Source organism: Miniopterus natalensis, chromosome 1, assembly GCF_054644295.1.
Source record: "Miniopterus natalensis isolate mMinNat1 chromosome 1, mMinNat1.hap1, whole genome shotgun sequence".
Classification (NCBI taxonomy): domain Eukaryota; kingdom Metazoa; phylum Chordata; class Mammalia; order Chiroptera; family Miniopteridae; genus Miniopterus; species Miniopterus natalensis.
Window position 1 is genome coordinate 31372799 of NC_142081.1, and position 18500 is coordinate 31391298.

Genomic DNA, 18500 nt, shown 5'->3' on the forward strand with positions numbered 1-18500 from the left:
GAGAAGCAGCTGGAGCTACCATGCCTGACAAGTCTACCTTCTTACCAAGCTCACTTCTCCCTGAGAGTGGTTAAAACAGCATAGCATCCCTTGGCCCTTTATATCCTGATGTTAGCCCCCAGCTGCTTCTGTCTTATTCATCTTTCTTGGGAAGAGAAGAACCAGCAGGCCCACAAGCCTGGATTCCTGAGACAGTCCTCCCAATGCTCACCTCTAACCCCTAACTGTAGGCTGAAGCTAGATCCTATATCCAGAGCTTGCCAAAGGGTGGCAGTTGGTTTCAAAAAATAACTCTTATGTTGTCACATTTCAAGAGAGTCATGTGTTTCCTGGGACTGCCAGTCCTGGTTACATTTTTTGGTCACTGCCACAATTATATATCAAGGGCATCTGTTGCCAAAATCCGGTTGGGACCACACAGAACAGAAGCCTCTTCATCCGCCCGGAAATCCAGTGCGTCCTCCCAAGCTTCAGCACGGCAGTTATTTTCTGGGAAGACTGGAGGGTGACTTTGCAACAACAATGGATGCCCTAGCCAGTCTGGCTTAGTGGTCAGAGCATCGGCCCTCAGACTAAAGGGTCCTGGGTTCAGTTCTGGCAAGGACATGTACCTCGGTTGCAGGCTCGATCCCTGGCCCCAGTTGGGTTGCATGCAGGAGGCAACCAAGTGATGTGTCTCCCTCACATCCATGTTTCTCTCTCTCTCTTCCTCAGAAAACAAAAACCAAACAAAACAATGGCTTTCATATTTGGTATTTAGAATCATGGAGGAAAAGCAAACCTCTGTCCCCATTTCTCCTAATGCTACAACACATCTGTATGTTTTTAAGGAAAGCCATCACATAATTATATAGCTAGGTCTTTGACCCTCGAGACACCCCCGTTTGAGTTTCCCCTCCCAGGGGTCCCTTACATAAACCATCAGCGGGTGACTGATCGTGTGCTCTCTGAGAGAAGGTTTCAAGGGGTCCACACTCAGCCAGCACTATTAGAAGTCACCTCATGCTGAATTCGTCTGCCTTAGTTTTGCCCTTAGGAACTGCACGGAGTACGTCTAATTTTTCCTGTAGGCTATAACCCAGCAAATATTTAAACAATTTGAATACAGCTATTATGTTCTCTGAAAGTCTTCTCTTTAACCAAAACAAAAATTCTCCACTGGCTGTATAGCACAAGTTTATCTTCCTCAATTCATAAATAAATCTCAAATTTTCCATAAGTTCATCATGCCCTCATGTTCATCCTTCACAAAAATAACTCCAACAAATATATCTCAATTCCTATGAAAGGGCACCTCTCACACGCTTGTTAGTGGTGCACAACTCCAGACAGTTTCTACCGAGAGGGCACCTGGAAGATTTCTGGCCAGTGTCTCCCCAAGTAGAGAAAGAACAAGCTCTTGCTGTCCTGATGGTCCACAGCAAACAGCATTTATGATTTAGACACAAAAGATACATGTCATACGAAGCAGGGGTAAACACGCACATTCCCCGTTGCATTAGGTGTTATCTATTTTAGCAAGAGTAAAATTAGTTTTCTTGTTATAAAATTGAGGACACTTTATCTCTAAAACATAAATGTAAGTTAAAGAATTAAAAACGAGTGACTAGGAACTGCAGAGAAACCTTGTGGGACGTTTAAGCCCCTGTAGAGCATTGTTTTCCAGGTCTCTGGATCATACTTCTGAACCCCTGCTTCTCTCCTGTGCCTCCACCCCACCTTCAACCATCACGGGAACTTCTTTCCTGAACGTGTGTGAAGCCTGACGCCTCTGAATCCCTGAGCCTTGCTCCTTCCCCTTCTTTGGTCTAGGTAGATATCAAACTCAGTAGAATCGATATACAATGCACGTTCTCCCATAATCTCCCACAATCATATTATGTATTCCAGCCTAAAATATTATTAAAGATTTCAGATCATTTAGAAAATTAACCCCTTTATCAATCCTCTAAGCTAAAAATTCTATAGAGGACATATTTTCTTTTTAAAAAAAATACATCTTTATTGATTTCAGAGAGAGGAAAGGAGAAGGAGAGAGAGAGATAGAAACATCAATGATGAGAGTCATTGATCAAGCCTGCACCCGGGCATGTGCCCTGACTGGGAATCGAACCCCAATTGCCTGGATCCTAGGTCCCCGGGCATGTGCCCTGACCGGGAATCGAACCCCAATCGCCTGGATCCTAGGTCGATGCTCAACCGCTGAGCCACGCCCGGCCGGGCGAGGACATATTTTCAAAAGGTAAAATCATGGCATGAACTGATGTCCAAGATTTTACTGAACTCATTAATAAATGAGGGAACCGCCAAGATGTTACAAAGGGTTCAACAGAGAACCCAAGGGGCAAAAACATATATAAGCATCTATTTACAAATAGATACAAAACTGGTCAACAGGACAATAAATTACATCAGACAATTTGCAGTTCAATGGACAAGAATTATTTGTACTACTTGGTTTTAAAAGCAATTTTTAGATTTGTTAGATAGCTCAAAGATAGTGAAAAGTAGAGATCACACTGCAGACTGCTATAGGCAGAACATTCAGTACCCACCGCCACCCCCCATTTCAATATAATTACAGTGTAGCCGAATAGGAGGTGCATGACTAGTGCTTCCTGGTTGAGGAGAACACCATCTGTAAAGGTGTAATGTGGAAGCCAAGCTATATGACTAACTCTGCTCCAGGCTCCTCACACCTAAATTACCCAATTGCTCAGGCCTGCCCAAAGCTCTTGCTCAAGAACACCTACCCCATCCTGACCACTTCACCTCAATTCCGCCTGTTTCTGTGGCCTTGTCTGTTTCTTTTTTTTTTCTTCTTTTTTTAAAATATATTTTTATTGATTTCAGAGAGAGGAAAGGAGAGGCAGAGAGAGAGATAGAAACATCAATGATGAGAGAGTCATTGATCGAGCCCACAACCCGGGCATGTGCCCTGACCGGGAATCGAACCCTGATCGCCTGGATCCTAGGTCGATGCTTAACTGCTGAGCCACGCCCGGCCGGGCATGGCCTTGACTGTTTCTACTTGTGCACCACAGAGTCTCTGACGTGAAACCACTGAGACCACTCCACTCTAGCCCCCTTACACGGCGCATAGCTGCACCTGGTCCTGTATCCTACCCAGAAATTTATTGGGCAAATTGTTGGAGTGCTTCTAAGACTTTGTGCACTGCTCATAAAACAAAACAAAATGAAACAAAAGCTGTGAGTTCAGTGAGTTTAGACTCATACCCCACACCCTCCCACCTCCAGCCAGAAAATAAGCAAAACTTGACCACTGTTGCCTAAGAGTTTGGTCTGGAGCTGATGACATTTAAGAGTAACACCTAGCCTACTTTGGGAGCAGTATTAACACTACACTGCTGAACACAGGGTTTCTCGAGGGCAGAATAGGAACAAGCCCTCTGTCATTATACTTAAAACTCACAGTGCTGAACTGAATCTAAAAAGTCATTTGCTTTCCAGTTAATTCATCTACTCATCCAATAAACATTTATTGAGTTGTATAATGGCCTAGACACTGTTCTAGGTTCTAGAATACACAGATAAAAGAACAAAGCTCCCTGCTTTCCTGTTAGCGATCCATGAATACAAGACATGAGATATATGAGAATGTTTCCAAACTTGAGCATTGAGAGTTTCTTACAAGATCACTAACTTACTCTGACAATAGGTTCTCAGTCTTTGCAAGTATAGCTACAAAGAACTGTATCCATTTATAGACTTCACTCCCTCCTCTCATCATGATAAAAAGAAACAGTCAAGTATTATTAACTTCTGCATTTTTACTAAACTCCAGTCTCTATCAATGTATCTTCAAAATAAAAATCAAGTGTAAACATTCCTAAGCTCTACTGGAAAAAATGTTTTGAAACATTTCCTCGATAGCATAAAATGTGACATTATTTTCTTATTGTCACAAACTGAATGACCTGAATTGAAACACAGCACATGGCAAATCTGGCTTGCACTGCAGTTCTCAATCAGCTATCATTTTTGTTCTTCCCCAAATAACATACCCCAGAGAAGCAAGAAAAGCGTGCCATTTTAAAGACATCTAGTCTCTTGATGGGGAACAGCAGCATGAAACAAAGAGACGAATGACAATAAGGCTTCCAGAGTAAAGAAACCAACTGTACTTCAGAAACAGCTCAGGACCCAGTCTGTTCCAACACCCTCTCCTTTCCTGAAAAGGCCTCCGCTGACTTAACAGAATTGAAATCTTAAAAGTCATATGCTACAGGAGCCTGGGGGAAAATGCATTTCATGTTCTGATACAGCTAAAAAACAGTCACAATCCTTACCTAGAACTAAAGACTGAGACTTACTTTCCACTTCCCAAACTACGAGACATTTGCTTTATTTATTAACAAGTCATTTCTTTGGCAGAGCACTTCACAGCATGGATTATGACTGGAGCCTAAAATTCTCAATCAGTACAACTCCAACATCTGAAGCCAATTTTAGATGACAATTCCCCTCATTTTCATGGCAAAGAAAAAGAAACATTCTCCAATTATTATTTTCAGAAATGATACAAGCCCACATTCCCCTGTTGCCTATGACAAAAAAGTATACAGTGACATAAAACAAATTACTTCTATGTAGCTTGTTAAGAGTCAAGTCTTTGACCCACATGTCACCGTGGAGTGCTACAGTCCTAAGTACGATTTAGACCAGCTGGTCGGTAGATTTACATGTCTGGACACACATCGCTACTCTAATGCAGTGTGGAAATCCAATCAGTGGTGTCAACGGCCTTTGTTGCCTCACATCTTGCTACCAGATTTCCTGCTCCCAGACCAGCCTTTCAGAATGCCGTGAAGCAGGTTTTGATGTTCTGTAACCTGCTCTTGGGAAAACAATCAAAGTGTGTTTATGATTTGCAATATAATGCTTAACATGGGGCTATAAAGGGAGGACTTTGGAAAACAGTAATTAAACTAAGAAGAGAATCCGGGGAAACAGTGAGCCCACAAAGGCATGTTCCATTCATGGAGGCATTCTCAGGATGACTGAAAAAAGCTACAAGGCTAACTGTCCCGAGAAAGAGAGTTATAATCATATTTCTGATTTTAGCCATCACTGACTCTGTGGCACATTACTGAACTAATGACTGCATTTTTGGTCAAAGAAAATAAAGAAGGAAAGCATCCATTGGAAGAAGTCACCATCTCAGAAATGTTTAAACGTGAGGATGTGGGGAAGTACACCTTAGAAACTGAGGAGACGTGCATGTACGGGGACAGATGAAAGGGACCATCTTAAGACCCCTTAAGTCAAGTGTTGCTCTGCACCGCATTGAAGAAGAGAATTTAAGGCACCGTAATTTAGAGTCTTGTATTCTCAGTAGACTTTCTACTGTAACCAGCTTCTGGTTTCACAAAGCACCAGGTTCCTGAAGAGTAAGGAATTTGGAGAAGCCCAAATGAGGTATTAGCAGCACATCCTAACTTACACTGGAAGCTAAAAGCGTCTTCCTACTTTGTGGGGGGCGTGAGGGGGGTGTGAGGCTCTGAAATGCACCAAGCATAACATGGACCCAATAGTATTGGTGTGTTAGAGCTATTAGTGAAAAGAATAAATAAATATATATGTATATTTACTTCACACATATATACACATATATGAAAAACTCAGAAAACGTGGTTTTGTTCTTCTCTGATCTCTATTCCAAAGTGGAAACTCCCCTCCACTGACGTCTTTCATAACCCCGTCCCCTGGGGGTGTGAAGTCAGGCAGGCTTGGGGCATTCTTTCTATGAAAGTAGGTGCCACGGCCCTTAGAGTCTGCAGAGAACCAGGGAGAGACAGAGAGAAAAGAAGCATGAAATATGATACTTACACCCAGCTGTAATCTAGGAGCAAGAGGAACCCTCAAGGGCAAAGATGGCAAATATTTGCTACATATGACACATTTTCCCATCAGTGTTGTGGCAGACACTGCTGATAAGTTACCACACTGTGCTTATTGAATCTATTCATCGCCTCTGAAAGCTTCTCACAATGCTCCAGGCTTCAACCCCCAATTGCTCAGTGAGTAATCAAGATAAACCTTTTTGCCAACTCTGCTTGAGGTTGTGCTCAGTTAACCAGGGAAGGAAGCCGAAGTCCTTAAGGAAAATCAAAATAAAGGATGTGCACTGTTCTGGAGTGTCTCCCCGCTGTATGCCCCTCAGGGTCCACTGGGCTGGTGATAACCAAATTGAGCTACTTCTGGATTCTCGGATATGAGACACAGTGACATCCCTTTCCATCAGAATATAGCTACCTCACAGCCACTTGTTCAATATGTAATCCTACCCCTGCAGATTGCAGAATTTTGGAAGTGAAATGGAGTTACGCCTATGTGCTTCAATCCAGAGGCAAGGGGCTCCAAGGCCTCACGTAGCTGCAGTCAGAACCTTGGTTCCACAATAGCAGTATTGACAAGTACTTGATGGCAAAGATAAAGAGCTCCAAGATAGTCCTGGATTCCTAACCCTGCAATCAACACGTGATGGAATTTGTCCTGTACCCGAGTTGTCAAAAGGAACCTGGTTAAGAATGAAGACTGGGAAGCCAAGAACAGCTGCTCTCTGGCAGCTGAAGACCACTACCCTCCCAGGGCTTCCATGCAAACCCAGAGCCCCAAGGCTCTCCCAGGGACTGGAGCCTACGCAGGAGTGTTCTCCCCATAGTGCAGCACCCACGGGGGCATGAGTGACAGGCACAGAGGGAAGGCTGTAGGAGGTGCTTCTCTAGCCTCCATTCCAGAGGACAAAAGAGAGCTTCACAGGACACACAACCCCCAGACTCCCCAGGTCTCTACATTAATTGGTCTGTCCAACTGAGAAATTGTCTTACTTTCTCTCAACTGTACACTGCTTGCTTATTTATTTTTATTGTTGTTTGGAGGATTATAAATGAACACAAACACAGGGTCATTCCCTCTACCCTCTTTCAGCCTGGCATTCCCTAATTACAAAGAAAGCAAGGCCCTGGATAAAAGGGCTGCTCAGTGAAGAAATGCAAGTATGAGGAAACCCCTAAGAGAGGTGGTACCTATGTAGCAGATACATATTCACTGTTTCTACAACGCTCTAAAGAACAAAGCCGAGAAAGTATTTCTAGACTGAAGAATCAGCAACCCCCAAATCCATCAGCTGACTTGTACATATGCACTAGCTCAGAATTTAGGCCTGGGGGAGAGAGACGGCAAGGTGCACTTCTCAATTTCTTCAATATCGAAGGAATCGAGGATGCGAGGAAAAAAGAGGCTTCCACAGTTCTTATAAGGAGATGCTGTGGCCAGTGTGCGATGTCCAGCCACAGCTAATCTGCTTGTTCATGCAGACGTGCTGATTCCGCACCTGCACCTGAGTCACCGGCAGGGAAGTGGTCACTGCCTCAGAGGAACTTCCTGCGCTGGGCGGTGGCACACATCAGGGAGGAGCTGGAGATGGAAACACAATGTGCCTGGGGTGGAACTGAGGGTGTAAAGAGATCGAGAGGAGAGGAAGGTGAACCACACACAGAGCAGTTTCCTTTGCAGTCAAACCAAATAAACACAATTCTGGGTGAATTGTCCATTTTAAGTCCTTTTGGCATTTTGTACTTCTGTATGGCTTGACAGGTATTTGAATGAACGCTTTCCATTTTCTAAACCTTGGGTTTCCTTTATAAAATGAACACCTTCTATTCTGGTAAGTTTTACTTCAATCTGATTTGCTAAGACATACGAGAGAAAAATGGAAGCGCTTTAATGAAAGTTTCTTATACCTGAAACATTCAAACTTTCGCAAAGTGATTGAGCAGGTCAATGGGAAACCAATTCTCTCCCCTCAGACAGCACCAGCTCCTCAGAGGATTGGCAACTAATTTACTGCAGATATAAGTTGTTACAACCACTTTGGAGACAGTTAAAGGTGAAAATGTCCATACTCAACAAACCAGTAATTAGCTGTCTAGGTGTCTATCCTAGGGAAATTTTTGATTGCATGCACAAGGATGTTCATTGCAATACTTTTTTAATAACAAAAAACTGGAAATAAGTATTAATCAAAGGGGGAAAAATAAACTGTGGCATTTTCATGTAATGAACATTATTATATAGAAGTTAAATGAAGAAATATCATATATTGTTTATGAATCTAAACATGTAGAGTAAAATTATAAATATATGGATGAGGGAAAAACACATACCATCTTCAGAATAGAAGGCACCACTGGGATTACAATATATTTATAATGATTTATGTCCTTAAAAAATTCAAGGTGAGTATGATAAAATGTTGGCATGTTAAACATGAGTGGTTATTATATTCCGTACTTTTTTGTACATTTAAAAATTCCACAATAAAAATAAAATAACCAAACCAGGAAATAATAACTTATCCCATGACTTGAGGTTTGTTAGTGTTTAGGCTTTTTTTAGAAATTTTAGGAAGTGCCCATTTATTGGGGCCCAGGCTGTCTGCTCCGGTAACTAGGCTTAAGGCTTCCATCACTAACGGCATCTGCAACTGTGCTGAAACAGTCTTTTATAATCCCAACACTGAAGTTTTGTTTGTTAGCTTAACTTCGGAAATCTCACAGCTAGATCACACTACTGAATTTTAATGCTGAGTCTCTGAACAACTGTTGTTGCTGAACAGGGCACTTGTAAATCTGGCTCACTTCAACCTAATAAGTTACTAATTTGTGAAAATTGACTTGTTTAATGAAACCTCTTAGTGTTGTATCCTTCCTCTAGCAGTATCTCAGGCCTGAAAAACAGGACTGTACGCAGAACCAGAATAAAGCACCCCGACAGAAGACTCAGAGGGTGTCTACAATATCTTAGATTTGTCCACTTGTCCAAGCACCAAAGAAGAAAGATGGGTATGTTTTGGCTCAGTCTGTGGGTGAGTTTGCTGACTGCTGCTTCATTACTGAAGCTGGGCGCTGAGAGTCAACATTTATGAAACACAAACTGTGAGCTCAGGACCATTATGGACACCACAAGGCAGGGATGGTAGCAGGCATGGCTGGAGTGACAGAATTGGTAACACTGGGAGAAAACAATACCCCAAACTGGTGTTACTGAACAAAGGGATTGCAGGAAGAGGCAAATAAATACTCATGAACCAACTGCCCTTACTGGAACACAATTTTGATTTAAGGGCTGCTGGAAGCAGAGAATCCTTAAATTTTGTACTCCAAATCTAAAACTTGGTACTCGTTTCGATAGCACTGCTTTTGTAATAAATAAAAAAAATAAAGAAAAAAAAAAGAATCGCTAGCTTTGAGATGATGCTACTTGATGGGGAAAGAGCAAGGAGAAGCATGCCTCCGGCAGAGAGCTACGGAGGTATCACCAGGGCCCGATCGCCAGGTTTTCACAGTCTCTGCCTAAACAGATAAATGCCATTGGCAGATTTGCTTTTGTTTTACTGACCCCGGGTAAGAGCAGGGCGGGGGGTGTCCCTGAGTTAGCCAATGAAAACAAGTGCCAGGGTTGTCTAGACAAGACAGGCACTGGTTGCATTTTAAACAATATTTATTTTTCCGCCTAATCTCTATAGAAACATGTGGTGGCTTCTGATGCTCCAGTTGGCCGGGCAGAAGGACACCCTCTCTTGCCGGTGCCCGGGCCGCGGGCCGCCGAGGGCCTGTCCCCGCCACGGGCACTGGTCACCCCGCAGCGCGCGCGGGCCCTGCTCCCCTCCCGGGCCCTCCGTGGCCTCTGTGCGCGGGCGGGGGCTGCCTCCAGGACCGGGGCTCAGGCTGTGGCGGGGGGCACCCAGAGGCGGGGCAGCGAGAACTGACCCGCGGGCTCGGCCCGCCCTTGCTCCCGCAGGGGCGCACCGCCTTCCTCCCCAGTGGCTGCGCCCTGGGCAGGGGCTCCCGGTGGGTGAAAGCCATCAGCTCTGGGGAGGCTGAGCCAGCGTCCAGGGCACCCTGAGGGCAGGCCTCTGCTCCGTCTCCCTGCTCAGCCTGCTTCTCTCACCGCAGCCTCACCGATACAAAACGCCTTGTATGCGCTTTTAAAGCAGAACTAGTTTATTTTTACCATCAGGAACATATATTCCAAGGCAGCAGGGAGGGCAAGGCGCTGGGGGATGTGTAAAGAAAGAGATGTAAATCACCAGAAGTCACCTGTGATCCCACCCGACGGCTGTCTGTCCACCTACCTTTACCTATATTTGCCAGCTTCTGACTGAACTGATCACAGTTTCATGTCTTTTTCTTAATTTTATTATTACATGCTGAGCAGTTTCCCATGTCACTAAAATTCCTTTGAAGACACGGCTTTCCGGCGGCTGCAGATAATGTCGTGGCTGTGGCTGTACTGTAACTATGCTCCTCTGAGTTGTTTTCAGTCCTTGGCTTTCGGAGACCACACTGCAAAGAACACCTCACACACAGTCCTTCACTGTATCTCTCATCGCTCCGTGGGATTAACTTCCGAGGCATGTTTCAGGCTCTGGATACATATCATCAAATGGTTTTGGTCACCATCTTCAGGTCAGTCACCTTTTCATTTGTAGGCCAGTGTTCAAAATATTTACCAAAGATTATAGCATGGGCATCAATAAATTGGAACCAATGATGCAATATGAGAACAGGTTCTGAGTCCCTGCTGTACCATGCTAGGAGTTGACCCTTGAGTTCCTGAATCATGGAGGAAGACTGGTGGATCCTTGGGGGAAGAGTCAGATTGTCAGTGTGGTTTTTATTGGGATAGCTGCTCTTTACCAACAGGAAGTTGACAGTATTTCAACAGATGCTGTAGTTCTACTGGGTATAAGCAGTGAACATCAGCCTGTGTTGAAGTTTCCACCTTTCTCTTCTCCAGGCTGAACAAACCTGTTATTTCAGTCTCCCCCAACCCCAGTGTCTTCATTTTTCCAAAGTTTAGGCCTCTTTATAGATTTCCTAACAACCCCTACAAATTGTGCTTGGTAAAAGATCAGATTAGGCCAACAGGCTAAACTTGGCCTTTTAAGCATTGGCAAAAGCAACAAAAAACAAAGTACAAATCAAGACAAAAAGTGTTCAGTGCATGCCTACACAGCTCAACTCCTAGAAAAGGAGCCGGTTTCTAGATGAGGGGATGAAAGCATGACATCAGTCCTTTCACTGGCGTAACCGCTGGATGGGTCAGAGGGCGAAGGAACTCATCCTAGTCACATTCATATACCCTCAGAGCTTAGTGGCTCCTTCCTCTGTGCCCCAGAGCCTGTCTGCTTACGTTATAATGGAGCTTATGACAAGACCTGGCAATTACTTGATTTTATCTGCTTCTCCTACCAGAACCACCCATTCCAGGAAAATTGACTTATTGGTTTAATCATCCTCAGAATCTAGCCAAGAGTCTGCCCCAGAAAAAGCACTCAATACACATCAGGTGATTTGCACACCAACCTGCCCTTCACCAACAGCATTGTTTCGTTAAGTGAAGTGCCCGATACTCAAAGCTTGTTGTTTCTTACCATTTCAGTCTGGGATTGTACACAAATCCCCATCTCTCATAGCCAGGAAATACGTAGATAAGGCAGAGAGCTTCAGAGACAGAGCCTAGAAATGCTTGTTTTCTTCCAACTATTGTGCTTCCCTCATCTAGTCTTTAGAGAAACAGAGGGGGAAAGACAGCCCAATCCCACTTCTAATCATTACTACTTCTGCCACTTTCTTTAACCCCTTAGCATTAGGAGCACAAATGCCAACTGGAATCCATGTTTGGGGTGAACTCTCAATGGCAGGAGACTAAACCAGGTACTTCTCAAGAAGTCTAGAAATAGTGTTACTGAAATCTCATTTTCTCCCTTTTACTGGATCCCTCTCCCAAATCTTGACATCTAGCAAAGTGGGCACTGAAAATCCAAAGCTCACTCTAATGTCAATCCAAACAACTACAGTAAAGAAGAGGAGGCTGTCTAACTTGTCCTTCTTCTCAAATCTTCCAGGTCCAATGCCCAACCATTCCTGCTGCTTCTCCCAGGGGACCATAGCAGCTTCCCATCAGGGTGCTGGGAACAACTGGAGGATTAGCATACCATCTTTCTTTTGCAGCTCGTTTGTTTGACAGTTTGTGTGGAACACTGATGATTCCTTTTTTCTTTAATTCCACCACTTTAGCACATGTTCCTTTAGACCTGTATTTTTATTAAACCACTCCCTCCCTGCACTGCAAATGCAGGAGGGCCTCAACTCTCAAGGAACCGAAAGAAGTGAACCTGATGACCATACACAGTGCAGCTTTTATCTTTGTGTGTGCGCGCGGTGAAAGGAGAGAATTCCTTTCTGGGGAGAGGCGTGGGGAGGTGATCCAATTAGGATAAGCAAACCAAATGAAGGGACTGCATGAAAAGTATCAGCTGAATTTTCAGCCACTTTCCTAAATGTTTTCAAAATCTGAACTCTGCGTAAATCACAACAGCTGAACCGCAGCCAGGTTGGGCGAGATTCTGGAATGATTTAATTAAACAAGAGTCAAACTCAGCAGCAGAGTACAAATTCACCTTCTCCAAAGCAAACCTAGGAAGGTGCAGAAGTGTAACATGAAGCCTACAAAGCCTGCGCTTAAGCCTAGCTTTAGAGATAGAAATGAAAGGAAGAAAAATCAGGTGCAGTCATCAAATCCTGATCTTTGCCTCAAATATCTGATGTCACCACGGCTAATAGTGTCTAGCCCCACTCACTTACTTTGCAAACTCGGAAGCCCAAAGAGGAGAAAAAGCATGTTGTAGATACTTCCAAGGGCTGGTTGAGTGACACAGCTCTCTTGTGAAGAGCTGCAGTTAAAGATTCCTGCCTGATAAGATTGCTGTCACCATAATGCAGTAAATACACCCATTTTGTTTTCTCCCCTCTGAAGACCTACTCCTCATTTTCCCAGGGTTTAAAAATCATGTTAACAATAAGCAAATACAGCATGGCCAGATGCCTTTCGTGGTCAGATGGTTCATTGTTTAAAAAGCTTCAGTTTAAAATCCAAAAGATTGTTAACAGATGCAGTTTCTGGCTGGAGATTGGGAAAAACCTCACTTAAACAAAAGAGTATGTTGTGATTGGAAGTAAAAAGGGAATTACCTTTAAAGATAAGAACCACAAACATTTCCTATTTGAAAACAACCCCCGACCCTCTGCCCCTTCAACAGGACCTTTTTGAGGACCTTTCATGAAAGTTAAAAAATGTGACAGTGGATTGCTGTGTGTGACAAACCATGGCTGACCAACCAGTCCAGTCATTTCTACAGATTTGTTTGGACTTTCAACAAGGCCACAGCATCCATCTCTTGCTCTCCCCCGGATTACTCAATTAGGCAGAATTCCAATTAGTTTCTTTCCAATTCTTTTAGACCCAGAAATACTTTTGCTGCTTTCATTTTGGCTCTGGAAACAGGTCTTTCAACCAGAGACTTGATAGAGAAGTTTGAGAAATGAACACAGAGCCTGATAAGCAGATAGCCACCGCTGGGACTCTAGTCACTGTTGGATGGAAAAGAGCCACTTGGCTAAGGAAGACCTGGCCCCTCTTCAGTTCCCAGTCCTGTGCACTTTTAGCAGAAAGCCTGCCTTTCACCAGCTCCTGTGTCTGTTTCTTTTGGCTTTCATGGGCCCTTGCCCGGCGGCTTCATTATGCATGAGAATGTCGATAGTGCCCTGGGTTCTAATCTTGAAAGATGGGAGATCTGAAGGAGCCACGGGTAGGCCGCTTTCTCTCAGCCTTTGGTTTGGCTTGCTGGTGACAAGCCTGATTTGAAAAGGTTACACAAGAGATGATCCAAGGAAAATAATCCATCCTTAGTGTTAAGGATGGCCACTGCAGCTCCATTACGATGACGGTTAACCTGTCCCCTTGGAGAGCACATTCTCAGGCAAAGGCAAACGTCATGCCCTTTCTGTGTGTTTCGGTGTTTGTGCTCTCTTACTACTGTGTTATTTCCCGATTTATTAAGAGCTCAAAAAGGCCAGTTTCAGACCAAAGGCATGAGAAGCTCTAATCAAGAAAATCTTAGTGAAGCACCACTACCATCCATTTTAAAGTGAGGCAGATTGCCCAGCCCATGAGGCTCACTGGTTGAGTGTCGACCCATGAACCTGGAAGTCACAGTTTGATTCCTGGTCAGGGCATGCCTGGGTTGAGGGCTCGATGCCCAGTAGGGGGTGTGCAGGAGGCAGCCAATGGATGATTCTCCCTCATCACTGATGTTTCTCTCTCTCTCTCTCTCTCCCTTCCTCTCTCTGAAATCAATAAAAACATACTTTAAAAATAAATAAATAGAGGCAGATCTATAAGCCCATGGGACTCTCCAAAGAGTTAAACACCTTTTCCCCTCAGCTGCGCCACTACTAAGTCACATAAGAAACCCAAGCTACCAGGATGAAGCTAGCAGGAGAACTATATTCTCAAAGATCTGCGCAGTCTGGCCGGGTACTCGCAGGAAGGGGCCATCCATCAAGAAGGGGACTCTGAGCCAGTGGCCACATCCATATCCACCCTCCTCCTACTAAAACCCCACCATGCGCACAAGAGACAAGGTTTGCAAGGGGATTTGATAGGCCTGGAAATTGAAAAATGAGCAGCAGCTGCGAGCTCGAGGCCATTACTATTCTCTAGGGTTTGCCTTTTCTAATCTAAGGGGCAGTAGTTTCCATGATTAACTTTCAATTGCTGTCAAGGGTGTAATAAAATCTGGGAAAGGAGAAAACTTTCCCCTCGGTGAGCTGCTCCCATTTTCCTGCCCCTTCCTTTCCTCCAGTGCATATTTCAATCCCCGCTTCATACTGCTTCCTAATTTTGAGGAAAAAAATCTACTCTTGGGTGAGCCAAAATAGACAATGTCCTCTGTGTACACAGGCACTTGAGGACTCTGCGTTCTTGGTTCCAGGGAGCGGGTCTTTAAGACAGCTGCGTGCAACGCTCCCTTGTTTCCAAAGACCTCACAATACCATCACTTGCAGAACTGAGCACATTGTTTCATTTTAAAATTCTTTCCCAGTGTATTACATCCGCTTCCTGAGCCATGACAATCAGTTCAACAAGAAACTAGTACACATTCTACTAGTTGGTAAGGTGTTGGTAAGGTGTTGGTAAGATGTGTACAAAGAGAAAGGCAAGAAAAGGAGAGAGTCTCGCACGAGCATCTTCCTGGTCACGACGGATCGGGGACTCTCAGGACTGCAGCTTGGTCTCATCTGGTGGCAGCTTAAAGATCATACTGAGAAGTTACAGCTGGACACGTCTCTCAGCAAGGCCCCCGGAACCAAGCCCCACACATAGTTTTATCAATTGCAACTGCTCAGGTGGAAAATTAAAAGTGCTTCAAAATGTTGACAGTTCAGTATAACAGTAATGAAAACTTAGTGGTTCACTCATCAGACGTTCATTTCAAAGTATCAGAAGCTGGAGTTTTGGAGAGGAGTAAGGCACGGTGCCTCCACCAGAGGCATCAAGTCTGGCTGGGGAGGGGCAGAAGCAGGCTCACGCAGGAGAAGGGCTCCTGGGAGGGAGCACACCGACCACACAAGGCAGCAGAGAGCCAGAGGTGCCGGGAGACAGCATGTGGGCAAATGGAGGTCCCAAAATGCACACGTCACCTAAGGAAAGGCTTCCCTGACTGATACCATGTCTTGAAAAGATCCTGGATTGCTGTAATTTGTTCTGATTTCCCTGGGACAAAAGTGAGTAATCAGTGTCCACTGCCTGTTGGAGAGAAGAGGTAACATTTCTCCTGGGTGCTGTCCCTGCCCTTCCCGCCTACCCCAGCTTGATTTGGGTCTCTACTGGAACAGAAGGAGAAGTGGCTAAAGATGGCCAAGAGCATGATTGGTTCCAAAAATAGGATGGGAATAGTCTAAGAATTTGCCAGAGGGTTTAAAAGATGATGGACTGAACTTTGTTGCAGAAGCTATAGTCCACGGGGTGATGCCTAACACGATGGATGCTAGGAAATAAGAGCTTTGGTGTTTTTGCTGCCAATATCCATTCTCCCCTTCTGTGGAGGTAACAGAACCCCAAGCTTTTAAGTGGGGATGACTACCCACAACAAAGACTGTGTCGTTTGCAGTGAGGTGTAGCCATCTGCTAACAGGGGGATGTGAGGGGGAATTTGGGTGGGTAACTCCCAGGGCATGTTCCCTGACAGTGGAGGTGGGAAGTTTGCCTTCTTTCCTTTCCTCCATCCTTAGCGATGCGAAATGGCTGGAAAGGCACCATGAGGACAAGGCCTTAGAGATGGTGAAATGGAAAGTTTTTAGAAGGTGGTGCCCAGCCGGGCATGGCTCACCGGCTGAGCGTTGACCTAGGATCCAGGCGATCAGGGTTCGATTCCCAGTCAGGGCACATGCCCAGGTTGAGGGCTCGATCCCCAGTTGGGGGCATGCAGGAGGCAGCCGATGAATGACTCTCATCGTTGATGTTTCTATCTCTCTCTCCCCCTCTCCTTTCCTCTCTCTGAAATCAATATATATTTTAAAAAAAGAAGAAAAAAGAAGAAGGTGCTCACAGAGGACTGTGACCCCACAGTACTAGCCCTAATCCACCTATATATAAACTTTTATACAAAGAGAGTGGGGAGAGGGACATTTTGATCACCGTGTAAGCCAATGTTATTTTGTGCAGGATTATGTTCAGGATTATGGATACAGTTACAAGTACGGGGGGGTGGGGGGTATCCAGTCATACACTGATAAACACAACATCTGAGGAGTTGGCACTCTGCCGAAGGTAGCACCAGGCCACAGCAGAGCATGATCAGTCTGGTTTGCACATAATGAACAGCTGTCTGAATTCTGGTGGTGACGTGGAAAGCAAAGGGAATAATAACACATGATAATTTTCCAGGTAACCATATGTATAATGGATATCTTACCTTTTTCTTGCTACAGTATATTTGCCATTTTTTCTCAGCTGGAAGTGCAAACATGGCCTCTCTGTGTTTGTCTGTGAGGTCAAGTTCATCCTGAGAAGAAAAAAAATAATTAGTATTTCACAGATTCCTATAGAGGAAGTTATTAGCATCATCGGGGAGAGGGGAAAAAACCACCAACACGTATTTAAATGAACTCAGAAAAGACCAAGGAGCTAAGTGAAGTGCATGTTACCATCATCAAGAAAGCACATCCCTGACCTGGGGTTTGGCACCGAGCACAAGCACGCGGGACGAGGCCCTGCACTTACTGAAGGGTGTAGGGAAGTGGGCCGAGCACCGACAGCATCGTCCTGAGCCATGCGCACTGCTGCAGAGGGTGCATTGATCAGCAAAGGCCCTGAAGGCTTGAGTTTGAAAGGATTAATCCTATTACAGATCACGGTTTGCTAGGGATTGCTCCACAAACACTGAGTACCAGGCTGGGCCTTGAGGGACTTGGATGTGATAAGAGAGGAGGGGAGGGACAGAATCAAAGGCGGGGACAGAGTCACAGACTCAGTATGTTTGGGGGGGACACACACCAGCTTAGGCTGAAGCATTGGGATTATGCAAAGCACCATCACATAAAAACTTTGAGAGGTAGAGAGTGACCAGTTTGTGGAAAGCCTTAAATGACAGAGTAGAGAGTTAAGTGTCTTGACCAAGGAAAGCTGATGAAGGCTCTGAGCAAGGGAGTGATATCTTCATCACCATAAACTCCACTCATATCTATTCAGTACCTATGTGCCAAGCATTGTGCAGGCATTTTCTCTTTTAGTTCTCACGAGAACCCTGATTTCCACTCATTATCACATCCTCACTGTGGTAATAATCCCTGTTTCATACAGCTGAGGGAACTTTCGGCAGAAGTCGGGGTAAGTAACTTGCTCAAGACCACACACCTGGTAAAGGATGGGCTGGGTTTTCAGCCGGGAGCTGTCTGACTCCAGAGCCCAGACTCTTGGCCTCCTAGACCAGCGTCTGGAAACATTAATTTTACAGTGCTGTGCATCTTAGCTTGGACACTACGGGAAGGCAATTTACAAAGATCCATAACTAATGAATAACAACCATGGGATAACGACTATAAAGTGCATAGAGGAAAGCCCTTGGCATTTGATCCCTCAGTCCATGGTCGGTATTGAGCATTGGGCCCATTTTTATTCCTACAGGGAAAGTTATCTATTGAGGGTGGCAGATTGGCGGGTGTAAGACTTATTAAAAAATGCTATAAATTAATGCACAATTAAGTTTAGATCCCTGAGGAGTATGACCAAGTCCCCTCTCCAAGTGCCTCTGGTGTATATTGGCAACCCTGCCACTCATGGACCCTGCCTGCCTATCTCATACTCACACCTCCATTTCGTCATTAAGTCCTATTATTTCTTCCTTGAAAAGTCTCATGATTTTCCCTGTGTTTCATTTCCAATGAAACCACCCAAACCTATGCCCTAAAAGCCTCTCCCTTGGCTTCTGGCAATAGTCTCCACATGTTCCTCCTCGCCCTTCCACTCCTTCCTACAGCAAGGCCAGGATCCACTAAGGAGTGGATTCTCAGACTTGAGCCAGCATCCGACTCACCCGAGGACTCCTTGCACCATTGACCGCCCAGTGT

At 44.8% G+C, this 18500-nt stretch overlaps 1 protein-coding gene across 4 annotated transcripts in view; it reads right to left on the reverse strand.

Annotated features, from left to right (window-relative positions):
- Positions 1–18500, reverse strand: part of DAAM1 (dishevelled associated activator of morphogenesis 1) — a 152833-nt gene that overhangs the window by 57926 nt on the left and 76407 nt on the right. For all 4 annotated transcript variants that reach the window (XM_087820135.1, XM_087820142.1, XM_087820147.1 and 1 more), the window contains exon 3: positions 16847–16936. In XM_087820135.1, the coding sequence (XP_087676261.1) occupies positions 16847–16936 (90 nt within the window). The remainder of the gene's footprint in view (positions 1–16846; positions 16937–18500) is intronic.